General features: G+C 51.2%; 1 protein-coding gene across 1 annotated transcript in view; it reads right to left on the bottom strand.

The window, feature by feature from the left end:
- Positions 1-39: 39 nt before the first annotated feature.
- LOC117969749 (ceramide synthase 2-like) overlaps positions 40-12,500 on the bottom strand; it is a 14,409-nt gene continuing 1,948 nt past the window's right edge. Inside the window, exons 2-10 of the mRNA XM_059020635.1 lie at positions 7,798-7,971; positions 7,079-7,196; positions 6,499-6,617; positions 4,683-4,740; positions 3,394-3,444; positions 2,799-2,891; positions 1,415-1,543; positions 984-1,090; positions 40-313 (exon numbers count right to left, since the gene is read on the bottom strand). Coding sequence (XP_058876618.1) covers positions 55-313; positions 984-1,090; positions 1,415-1,543; positions 2,799-2,891; positions 3,394-3,444; positions 4,683-4,740; positions 6,499-6,617; positions 7,079-7,196; positions 7,798-7,970 — 1,107 coding nt within the window. The 5' untranslated portion in view covers position 7,971 and the 3' untranslated portion in view covers positions 40-54. The remainder of the gene's footprint in view (positions 314-983; positions 1,091-1,414; positions 1,544-2,798; positions 2,892-3,393; positions 3,445-4,682; positions 4,741-6,498; positions 6,618-7,078; positions 7,197-7,797; positions 7,972-12,500) is intronic.

Consider the following 12,500-nt stretch of genomic DNA (forward strand, 5'->3'; position numbering starts at 1 on the left):
TAAATAATAAATCTGGGCTGTTATTTTAAAGAAATCATGCAGGAAAAAAATGTATTAAAAAATATATATATACGAAAGGAGAGAGAATTCAAGAACAGCAATCCGCGCTGCCATCCGCAGCGCAGCGAGATTACCCAGCAGGCCGCTGGCGTGTCTTACCTTGCCCGTCATGAACTTGTGCGCCATGCGCAGGATCAGCGCGGCCCAGAACAGGTGCAGGAGCTGCAGCACCATCAGCAGCCCGTTGAAGAAGTAATACACAAAGAAGGGGGGGTAGATGGACAGGGGGTACACCACAGTACAGTGCAGGATCCTGGGGGAGAGAAACAGAGACGCACCCCGTTACACACACCCTACCACAGAGACACATCCCGTTACACACACACCCCGTTACACACACCCTACACAGAGACACATCCCGTTACACACACACCCCGTTGCACACACCCTACCAGAGAGACACATCCCGTTACACACACACCCTACCAGTGACACACACCCCGTTACACACACACACCCTACCAGAGACACACACCCCGTTACACACACACACACCCTACCAGAGACACACACCCCGTTACACACACACACCCTACCAGAGACACACACCCCGTTACACACACACACCCTACCAGAGACACACACCCCGTTACACACACACACCCTACCAGAGACACACACCCCGTTACACACACACACACCCTACCAGAGACACACACCCCGTTACACACACACACACCCTACCAGAGACACACACCCCGTTACACACACACACCCTACCAGAGACACACACCCCGTTACACACACACACACCCTACCAGAGACACACACCCCGTTACACACACACACCCTACCAGAGACACACACCCCGTTACACACACACACACCCTACCAGAGACACACACCCTACCAGGAGCAGCGCCCTCAGTGCCATGGGACTGTGGACGTGCGAGACAGAGAGAGAGTGCAGGACTGAGTCTCACCAGAAGGGGAAGATGACCAGCCTGGTGATGATGAAGACTGCGGCGAACACGATGAAGATGGCATTGCAGGTCTTCTTCCAGCCAGCGTAGTTAAAAATCTTGGCAGACTGGAGAGCGTTACAAAAAAAAATAAAAAAAATCAGAGCCTCACACACACAGATCAGAATCTCCCAAAGCTGCTCTGAGGCTTGGAGCCTGGTTTCAGGAGACTAGGTTTCAGGGTGCTGCGCGGCACACCAGGCAGGGAGACTTGGGGGTTTGATACAGCAAACCTCAAACTAGGTCTCCCGGGGGTCTCCTGGAACCAGCTTTCAAACTGCCCTCCCCTCCCCTTGCCTTCCCCTTGACCACACCCCCTCCCTCTCTCAGCCCCTTCCCCTTGACCACACCCCCTCCCTCTCGGCCCCTCCCCCTCGGCCCCTCCCCCTCACCTCCAGGAAGTAGTCAGAGGAGTCGTGCACCAGCATGATGAGGGTGCCGGCGCGGATGAAGTTCACACACCAGGATAAGCTGATCAGCACGATGGTGGCAATGTGGTGGACGATCTGCTCCTTGAAATCCTGAGAGAGGAGAGAGAGGGAGAGGGGGAGAGAGGAGAGAGGAGAGAGAGAGAGAAAAATAAGCCAGGGTCAGTATGGAATTAATTCACATTTTAGAGACGAAATAATAATAATAATAATAATAATAATAATAATAATAAATAATAAATGATTGTTCACTTGCTTGCATTTCATTTGAAGCCAGTTTTAACTGACTCACAAACAGCGACTTCTTCAGCTGAAGTGATTTTGTCGCCTCTGTTGTGAGAAGCCGATTTTAATAGACCGCTGCTGCTAATTGATAACTCTGATCAACGACGTGATGGAATTTATTACCAGGGAATTGGAATGGAATTTAAACAAGGAAATCGACCCCCCCCGACCCCCCCTGACCCCCCCCGGACCCGCGGCCGCGGTGCGAGAGATGCCCGGAGGCACTGGCAGGGCGACCCTCGTGCAAGCTGTCCTACAGGGAGGTCAGTTGGTTTGAATGCGGTGGTTTCCTGTTCGTGTTGCGTGTGAGACGCATCCTGTTTGGGATTGCTCAGTATTTGCATGGCGGAGGTTCCCCTCTCCGTTCTGCTCTCCTTCCAGTATTTGCATCGGAAGACATTATAAAAATCGCCATGCAAATTTTTAACCTGCAGTAAAATCACCGCAGCCCCAAAACACACCCTGCTCAGAAGAAACCGACAAATGACCTGGCAAAAAAAAACAAAAAAAAACACACACACGAGTCTACCGGAAGGAAGTGCCAACAGTCGCTCAGTATTGCATGTTAGGTTTCAAAATGCCACGTTTCTCAATGTCAGTTTTTTTCCTTAAGCATCTGGAAAACTGTACAAAGCTGTGATGTGTGATTCGATATTTTAACGGGACATTATTCAGCAGGTTTTCTTCGACTTTATGAAGCAAAATGAGTTCACTCTACAGGGTGATGCAAAACTCTGCCAGAGCTGTATCTCTCTCTCTCTCTCTCTTTGCATCTCTCTCTCTCTCTCTCTTTGCATCTCTCTCTCTCTCTCTCTTTGCATCTCTCTCTCTCTCTGTCTCTCTCTCTGTGTTTCTGGTGCTTGATGAGTATCCTGTTGGATCCTGACTGTCCTGGGATAGAGAGCTCTTCAACTGTATGCTTGTGTGTGTGTGTGCGCGACTGTCTCTGTATGTATACACACACACGCACGCACACACACACACACACAAGCACGCGCGCACACACACACGCACGCACGCACAGCACACACACGCACACACAGCGCGATTGCTAAGCCCTTACTTTTCTTTTGATGTCAGAGGCCACGCTGAAGAGCAGAGACCAGTAGAATCCCAGTTCAATCATGTAGTACCAGTACTGGGAGGGCAGCAAGACCTACAAGAGAGAGGAACCATTTCAATAGTGACCAGACAGCAGAGCTGGGAACAAGACTCCTATTCCACAGCAGCGTCACCCAGTCCAGGTTTTACTGCTACCAGCTTGATCAGCCCCCAGTGTGTCTAGCTAACAAGCTCAGGTGTGTCTGATTATTAAACTCACAGTGAAACCAGGACTGGATCACACTGCTGTGCAGCGGGAGTCTGATTCCCATCCCTGTAGATAGATAGACTGGATCACACTGCTGTGCAGCGGGAGTCTGATTCCCATCCCTGTAGATAGATAGACTGGATCACACTGCTGTGCAGCGGGAGTCTGATTCCCATCCCTGTAGATAGATAGACTGGATCACACTGCTGTGCAGCGGGAGTCTGATTCCCGTCCCTGTAGATAGATAGACTGGATCACACTGCTGTGCAGCGGGAGTCTGGTCTCCAGTCTTGTTTCACAGGTAAACACTGAATTGCAGTTTGCCCATTAACAGCTCTGCTCTACTCACCAGCACAGGGAACCCCTTCCACATGTCCTTGAGATTGTAGAACCAGGGCTTCTGTGTCAGGCAGGGGAGAGAAGGGAGAGAAAGTGAGAGAGAGAGAGGAGGGAGAGAAGAGAGTGAGAGGGAGGCCGGGAGAGCACAGCGGGAATTTCAAAAACTGTGAAAACACTTTGACTGGGTTTCGAAGCAGTAAATTGAACGAGACACTGCTTGCTGGTCCAGCGGTTAAAGAAAAGGGGGCTTGTTACCCCAGGAGGTTCAAATCCCGGCTCAGCCACTGACTCCCTGTGTGTGTGTGTGTGTGTGTGCGTGTGTGTGTGTGTGTGTGTGTGTGTGACCCTGAGCAAGTCACTTCACCTCCTTGTGCTCCGTCCTTCGGATGAGACGTAAAACAAACGAGCTCCTATTGGAAGTGACTCTGCAGCAGCTGTTGTTGATGATGCAGAGTTCACCCCTCTAGTCTCTGTAAGCCGCTAAATGATTTGTTAATAAAATCACATGTTATAGCGCACGTGTATTTCAGATTTTTACAAAACATATCTGCTACTGCTTGAGGTTAAAAAGGAGCATCGAATCATTTTTTTCTTTGAAAAAAAAATAACTAAATCAATCCATCTGAACGAACGAACCCCAGCGAGCTGTTATTTATTTGTTGACGTTATTTGATGGCATTAAACATTTCGACTCTCGTTAACATTACGAAGAGCGCGTTATCATGACAGTACAGTTCAGAGAGAACACTGAAACAACAGGGAGAGGGGAAAGATGAGCCACAAAATTACAAAGAAGCCTGTCTTCAAATGACACTTGGAGGGTTAAGGGAGGGAGAGGAGGGGAGAGGAAAGAGGAGAGGGGAGAGGAGAAAGAGGAGAGAGCAGAGAGATGAGAGGATGGGGAGAGGAGAGAGGAGAGAGGAGAGGGGGAGAGGGAGAGGAGGAGAGGGGAAAGAGGAGAGGGGGAGAGGAGAAGAGGTGAGGGGAAAGAGGAGAGCAGAGAGATGAGAGGATGGGGAGAGGGGAGAGGAGAGGGGGAGAGGGAGGGGAGAGGAGAGGGGGAGAGGGGGAGAGGAGAAGAGGTGAAGGGAAAGAGGAGAGCAGAAAGATGAGAGGATGGGGAGAGGGGAGAGGAGAGGGGGAGAGGGAGGAGAGGGGAAAGAGGAGAGAGCAGAGAGATGAGAGGATGGGGAGGGGGAGAGGAGAGAGGAGAGGGGGAGAGGGAGAGGAGAAGGGGAGGGAGGAGGGGAGAGAGGGAGAGGAAAGAGGAGAGCAGGGGAGGGGAGAGTCTATACTTACGTCAATCAGGGCTGCCAGGCCAGCAAAGAAAGCAAGAAGGTAAAAGGTAAATCTCCAACTGCAAATAAAAAAAGCGATACATTCTGAGCACAGGGGCGCGCCGACAAAACCACGCAGTCCAACGCTCTGTCTGTCTGTCTGCCCTCTCCCTCCTCCCTCCTCTCTCATTTCTCGTCTGTCCTCTCCCTCCTCTCTCATTTCTTTCTTGTCTGTCCTCTCCCTCCTCTCTCATTTCTTTCTCGTCTACGCTTTCTCTCCTCTCTTTCTTTGTATCTTTTGTATTAAATCGTCACTCTTTGTTAATTTAAAAAAGGTAGTTTTTTTTTTTAAACGTCAAATAAATAAAATGATTAACACATTGAAGGTTTTCTAATCAAAAGAGACACACAACCCCCCCACATGCACTGACACACACACACAACCCCCCCACATGCACTGACACACACACACAACCCCCCCACATGCACTGACACAGACACACACACACACACTCACACGCACGCTGACACACACGCACACTGACACACACACACACAGCTCTCAGACTGGGTGTGGCAGCAGGGAGGGTCAGTGCTGGGGGTACAGGCTGGGTTTAGAGAGACACACAGAGTCGTGGCGGGTACAGCACACAGCTCTCAGACTGGGTGTGGCAGCAGGGAGGGTCAGTGCTGGGGGTACAGGCTGGGTTTAGAGAGACACACAGAGTCGTGGCGGGTACAGCGCACAGCTCTCAGACTGGGTGTGGCAGCAGGGAGGGTCAGTGCTGGGGGTACAGGCTGGGTTTAGAGAGACACACAGAGTCGTGGCGGGTACAGCGCACAGCTCTCAGACTGGGTGTGGCAGCAGGGAGGGTCAGTGCTGGGCGTACAGGCTGGGTTTAGAGAGACACACAGAGTCGTGGCGGGTACAGCGCACAGCTCTCAGACTGGGTGTGGCAGCAGGGAGGGTCAGTGCTGGGGGTACAGGCTGGGTTTAGAGAGACACACAGAGTCGTGGCGGGTACAGCGCACAGCTCTCAGACTGGGTGTGGCAGCAGGGAGGGTCAGTGCTGGGGGTACAGGCTGGGTTTAGAGAGACACACAGAGTCGTGGCGGGTACAGCGCACAGCTCTCAGACTGGGTGTGGCAGCAGGGAGGGTCAGTGCTGGGGGTACAGGCTGGGTTTAGAGAGACACACAGAGTCGTGGCGGGTACAGCGCACACAGCTCTCAGACTGGGTGTGGCAGCAGGGAGGGTCAGTGCTGGGGGTACAGGCTGGGTTTAGAGAGACACACAGAGTCGTGGCGGGTACTGCACACAGCTCCACCGCAGCCTCTTGTTAGGAGACACAAAAGGATGCTGTCTCTCTCTCTCTCTCTCTCGCTCGCTCTCTGTATGGACTCTGTACATCTGTGGGTCTGTGTGTGTGTGTGTGTGTCTGTATGGACTCTGTACATCTGTGGGTCTCTGTGTGTGTGTCTGTATGGACTCTGTACATCTGTGGGTCTCTGTGTGTGTGTCTGTATGGACTCTGTACATCTGTGGGTCTGTGTGTGTGTGTCTGTATGGACTCTGTACGTCTGTGTGAGTGAGTCTCTCTCTCTCTGTGTCTCCCTCCCTCTCTCTCTCTCTGTGTGTGTCTCTCTCTCTCTCTCTCTCTGTGTTTGTAGTGCAAGCAAGACAAACAAAGCGGGGAAACCTGTTTTTGCTACATAATAAAAAAAAAAATCTGTGTTAAAGAAATCTCGGAGTGTTTCAATGGGGTGAACGGTCTATCTGTGACTCTGACCCCCGCGTGTGCGTGTGCGTGTCTCAGTGCTCCGACCCGGGTTCGGTACCTGGCCTCGCGGAACTTCTTCAGCAGGCTGGGCCGGTCCTGGTTGCGTCTCCGTCGGAACCACCGCTCCACCTGCCGGACCGAACAGCCCGTCTTCTTACACAGCGCGTCCACATCCGCCTGGACAGGGGAGAGACACACACATTAACACAGCGCGGCGTCCACATCCGCCTGGACAGGGGAGAGACACACACATTAACACAGCGCGGCGTCCACATCCGCCTGGACAGGGGAGAGACACACACATTAACACAGCGCGGCGTCCACATCCGCCTGGACAGGGGCGAGACACACACATTAACACAGCGCGGCGTCCACATCCGCCTGGACAGGGGAGAGACACACACATTAACAGAGCGCGGCGTCCACATCCGCCTGGACAGGGGAGAGACACACACATTAACACAGCACGGCGTCCACATCCACCTGGACAGGGGAGACACACATTAACACAGCGCGGCGTCCACATCCGCCTGGACAGGGGAGAGACACACACATTAAATAATAACAGAAATAAGAAATAAATCCTACAGGGTGAAGCGAACACAGAAATAAATAAATAAAAAATCTGCTCCACTTGCCGGTTTGGGTCGCTTCGAGGTCGTCGTGTAGAAGTTCTCCAGAACGGGGCGGGGAGGGACTTTCAACCGGGTCTGATCCTTCACACCCAGGAGACGCGCCAGAGGAGTGGCTACCCATCTGAGAGAGAGGGGAGAGAGAGAGGAGAGAGGAGAGAGAGAGGAGAGAGGAGAGAGAGGGGAGAGAGGAGAGAGAGGAGAGAGAGAGAGAGGAGAGAGAGAGAGAGGAGAGAGAGAGAGGAGAGAGAGAGAGAGGGAGAGGAGAGAGGGGAGAGAGGAGAGAGAGAGAGAGAGGAGAGAGAGAGGAGAGAGGAGAGAGAGAGGAGAGAGGGAGAGAGGAGAGAGAGAGAGAGAGGAGAGAGAGAGAGGAGAGGAGAGGAGAGAGAGGGGAGAGGGAGAGGAGAGAGGAGAGAGGGGAGAGAGGGGAGAGAGAGGGGAGAGAGGAGAGAGAGGAGAGAGGAGAGAGAGAGAGGGAGAGGAGAGAGAGGAGAGAGAGAGAGAGAGAGAGGAGAGAGAGAGAGAGAGAGAGAGAGAGACACAGACACACGCAAAGAGACACAGATTCACCTGATTAGTAAAAAATGCAAAACACACAAAACACGAGGTGCAGAAAGACAGGCTGACGTAAAACCAGCCTGCGGTGAATCACAATAATAATAATAATAATAATAATAATGTTATGTTGTAAAATCAGTAGTTCCCGCTCCCCCCCCCGCGCTCACATTTCGAAGATCTGTCGGATGACCATGAACAGCAAGGCGAGGGGCAGGGTCACCCACAGGTCAGCGGCCTTGGCGTAGACACGTCCGTCCCGGTCCTGCAGGTCCGACCAGGTCACGTTACCAGGGAGCCAGAGCCGGTCCCACCAGAACCAGTCACTCACCGTCCGGAGCATGCTGAGAGAGAGGGGACTCATTAAAGCCGGCACAGCGACGCACACACACACGCACACACACACACACACACACACACACACACACACACACACACACACACACCCAGGGGAAGGGTTACTAATAGCAGCAAGTGCATCACAGCCTCACTCCCGGGAGGCAGCTGATGCAAACACCATTTCCACAGATCCAGGCTGGGAGCACACACAGCAGCTGGACACTTTATTAGGACCTGCCTCCCTCCCTCCCTGCCTGCCTGCTTGCCTGCCTCCCTCCCAGCCTGCCTCCCTCCCTGCCTCCCTCCCTGCCTGCCTGCCTGCCTGCCTCCCTCCCTGCCTGCCTGCCTCCCTCCCTGCCTGCCTCCCTCCCTGCCTCTCTGCCTGCCTGCCTGCCTGGGTCAAAACTGGTTCTCCCCCTCCCCCCTCCCTCCTTCACACAATCCTGTAGATGAAACACAGACTGCGAAAAAACAAACACATGGACTCTGGACTCCCCACTTCCAACAAGCTATCCTCACACCACAGAGCGATGCAGAGAAACACACACAATCCTCACACCACACAGAGCGCTGCAGAGACACACACACACACAATCCTCAGACCACACAGAGCGATGCAGAGAAACACACACACACACACACACACACACACACACACAATCCTCACCACACAGAGCGCTGCAGAGAAAAACACACACACACACACAGAGCGCTGCAGAGAAACACAGACAGACACACACACACACACACAGACACACACACAGACACACAGAGCGATGCAGAGAAACACAGACAGACACACACACACACACACACACAGAGCGATGCAGAGAAACACACACACACACAATCCTCACACCAGAGAGCGCTGCAGAGAAAAACACACACACACACACACACAGAGCGATGCAGAGAAACACAGACACACACACACACACACACACACAGAGCGATGCAGAGAAACACAGACACACACACACACACACACACACACACACACACACACACACACAGAGCGATGCAGAGAAACACACACACACACACAGAGCGATGCAGAGAAACACACACACACACACACACACACACACACACACAGAGCGATGCAGAGAAACACACACACACACACACACACACACACACAGAGCGATGCAGAGACACACACACACACACACACACACACACACAAGCACACACATTACGCCGCGCTGGAACACACCTTGCCTGCAGATTCAGATTCCACGGCTGAGAAACCACACACTCAGCAAGCAGGCAGGGAGACAGGGAGGCAGGGAGGCAGGGAGGCAGGGAGATAGGGAGATAGAGAGACAGATAGACAGGCTGTCTGTCCCAGAAGCACCAGCTACTCCATTAATTAACTACAACAAATACACACACTGTTTACAAAACACACCGACACAAAGAAAACACCCTTGTTCACGCGCCGCACGGGCTCCTGTGTACAGTGACGTTAGTGTCGGGTCATTCACACAGCAGCAAAACGCACAGGTTTACAAAGTGCAGCGAGGGCGGGTCTGCGACGGGTTACTGTACATGTGAAACTACAGAGAGAGGCGCAACACGCGCAGTTCAGCGTGTTCACGGCATTCAGCAGCTCTTTACCTCCTGTGACTCTGTGAAGCCAGAGGAGGTCATCCTATAGGGTGAAGCGAACACCGAGCCCAGCCCTTCCCCAGAGAGCAATGTGAGCTGAGTCGACGTGTGGAGGGAGGGGGGGGGCTGTGGTTTGGGGTTAAGCGTGGGGTGGGGGGGGGGGGGGGGTGTCATTTTATTTAAGAGTCTTTTTAAATAACTTCAAAAGGGAGTCTTCGATTTGGGGAGTGAGCATCAAGCAGCTCAGATTCCACTTTGATTGAAAGAAGATATAAAAATAGATATGTTTGAAATTATAATTACACAGTGACGAGAATAGTTTTTTGAATGAATCTCTCTGCGTCCCAGGCTGTATTGAGATGCTGGAGGGGGGGGAATGAGAGGATTCGTAGAATTACAGATTCCCTCCACTGTATATTAAAAGCTGAAGGCAGTGCTTAAGGCTGATCTCTCCCTCAGCTCCAAGCCCGATTCCAGTCAAGCAGGGAGTATAAGCAAAGCACCCGGGTTCTCATTTGCCAGTCAAATGTGCCTCACCGGCCTCCCCTGTTGGTGCTGATCCAGCTCCCCGCTGACAGAGCTGTGTTTACAGGGAGACGGTGCGGGCCCGGGAGTGAAGGAAAGGGCTGGTAACCAGGAGCTCCTCGTGGTTCAAATCCCAGCTCACTCCCTGTGTGCGTGCGTGTGTGACCCCCAGCGAGTCACTGAACCTCCCTGTGCTCTGTCCTTCCATTGAGACGTTGTTGTAAGTGACTCTGCGACTCATGCAGAGTTCACACACACTCTAATCTGTGTACGTCACATCGGAAAGAAACACACACACACACACAGGAGGACCCGACCTTGGAATACCGTCCCGGTAAACAAACAACAACACACGAGACGTGAATAAAATGACAGACGGTTTTATCAGAATTCCTCTTGTCCTCTCGCACGTCAGCGATCGCGTGCCGAGCACTACGCGCCTGGAGAAAAACTGCGCTTGTTAAAAAAAGATGAGCCGGCATTATATTCATCAGATCCTGCCTTTACCATGACTCACATATAAAATACCAGAGTGCAGCTGAGCAAGCGACGAGCAAGCGACGCGGCCCAGCCACGGGCAAGCGACGCGGCCCAGCCACGGGCAAGCGACGCGGCCCAGCCACGGGCAAGCGACGCGGGCAAGCGACGCGGGCAAGCGACGCGTCCAGCCACGGGCAAGCGACGCGGCCCAGGCACGGGCAAGCGCCGCGGCCGAGACGGAGGAGCTGCTGCACTCCAACAGGGCTGCACGGACATCCAGCTATAGAAAAATAAAACGACACACAGCTGCCTCGCACATGGCCAAATCTAACCCCCCCCCCCCAGCAGGAAATAACGTAGGCAGTAATCAACGCTATATAATCACACACACTCTCCTCCCTCCCTCCACCGCAGACAGACTAGATCTCCTTTCAGGGAGGTGAAGGGTTGATTCATTTAATGCAGAGGCACTGCAAGGATTTCCAGCGAGATCTCTTCTGAAGTACGTGCAAAGTGCATCAAGCAAAGTGAATGCGTTACACACCTGTAAATGAATAACTGGAAGCACTGCAATGACTTTATAATATATAGCACTGGACCCTGATAGTGATGCGATCCAGCCCTCTGAAATGTCTTTATAATATACAGCACTAGACCCTGATATTGATGCGATCCAGCCCTCTGAAATGTCTTTATAATATACAGCACTAGACCCTGATATTGATGTGATCCAGCCCTCTGAAATGTCTTTATAATATATAGCACTAGACCCTGATATTGATGTGATCCAGCCCTCTGAAATGTCTTTATAATATACAGCACTAGACCCTGATAGTGATGAGATCCAGCCCTCTGAAATGTCTTTATAATATACAGCACTAGACCCTGATATTGATGAGATCCAGCCCTCTGAAATGTCTTTATAATATACAGCACTAGACCCTGATATTGATGCGATCCAGCCCTCTGAAATGTCTTTATAATATATAGCACTGGACCCTGATAGTGATGAGATCCAGCTCTCTGAAATGTCTTTATAATATATAGCACTAGACCCTGATAGTGATGCGATCCAGCCCTCTGAAATGTCTTTATAATATACAGCACTAGACCCTGATAGTGATGCGATCCAGCCCTCTGAAATGTCTTTATAATATATAGCACTAGACCCTGATAGTGATGCGATCCAGCCCTCTGCCAAATAAACTAATAATAATAATAATAATAATAATAATAATTTGCTACTATTCTGTGTATTTTTCTTATTGAAGGTTATTATATTAAACATATAGTCCCAGGTGGAGTGAGATAGCATCCGATTTCAATCCATGAACTCTATTATTATTAATATTGAAATGATCAGGAGCCAGGAGTTTGAGCAGGGTTAGAAACTCACACTAGCCCTGCTGCTGCTGCTGCTGCTGCACCCAGTCCTGGGGTTCAGAGCTCCCCTCAATGAAGTCTAGTATTATTAATATTGAAATGATCAGGAGCCAGGAGTTTCTCTTTTGCGTTTGAATGTTTTTATTCTGATTTTGCCTGCAGGCTACAGCGTGATTTCTATCGACAGTTTGCTGTGTTTTCTAGCCTGGGTGTGGCGCTTAGTTACAGTATGTGAATGACTGGATTGAACCGGGATTCAAACCCTCCAGCACTAACACCGCCCTGTGTGTGTAAACGAGCCCGATAAAGAGTGCTGCGATACCAACACGAACACCACAGACCTCAAAACTTTAGTTTTACTCACTCAAGCCATTATATTTTCCTACAACTTTGAGAAATCTCCATGATGGTTCGACAACACCGAATTTATCAAGCTTTAAAAACAAGATATACATTTTTTTTAAAATAGTTTTAAACTTAAGACTTGTTAAGTCAAGTGTTTTAGGTTTTAAATTAACAAAAACGCGCGATATTT

The sequence above is a fragment of the Acipenser ruthenus genome, unplaced genomic scaffold (assembly GCF_902713425.1).
Source record: "Acipenser ruthenus unplaced genomic scaffold, fAciRut3.2 maternal haplotype, whole genome shotgun sequence".
Classification (NCBI taxonomy): domain Eukaryota; kingdom Metazoa; phylum Chordata; class Actinopteri; order Acipenseriformes; family Acipenseridae; genus Acipenser; species Acipenser ruthenus.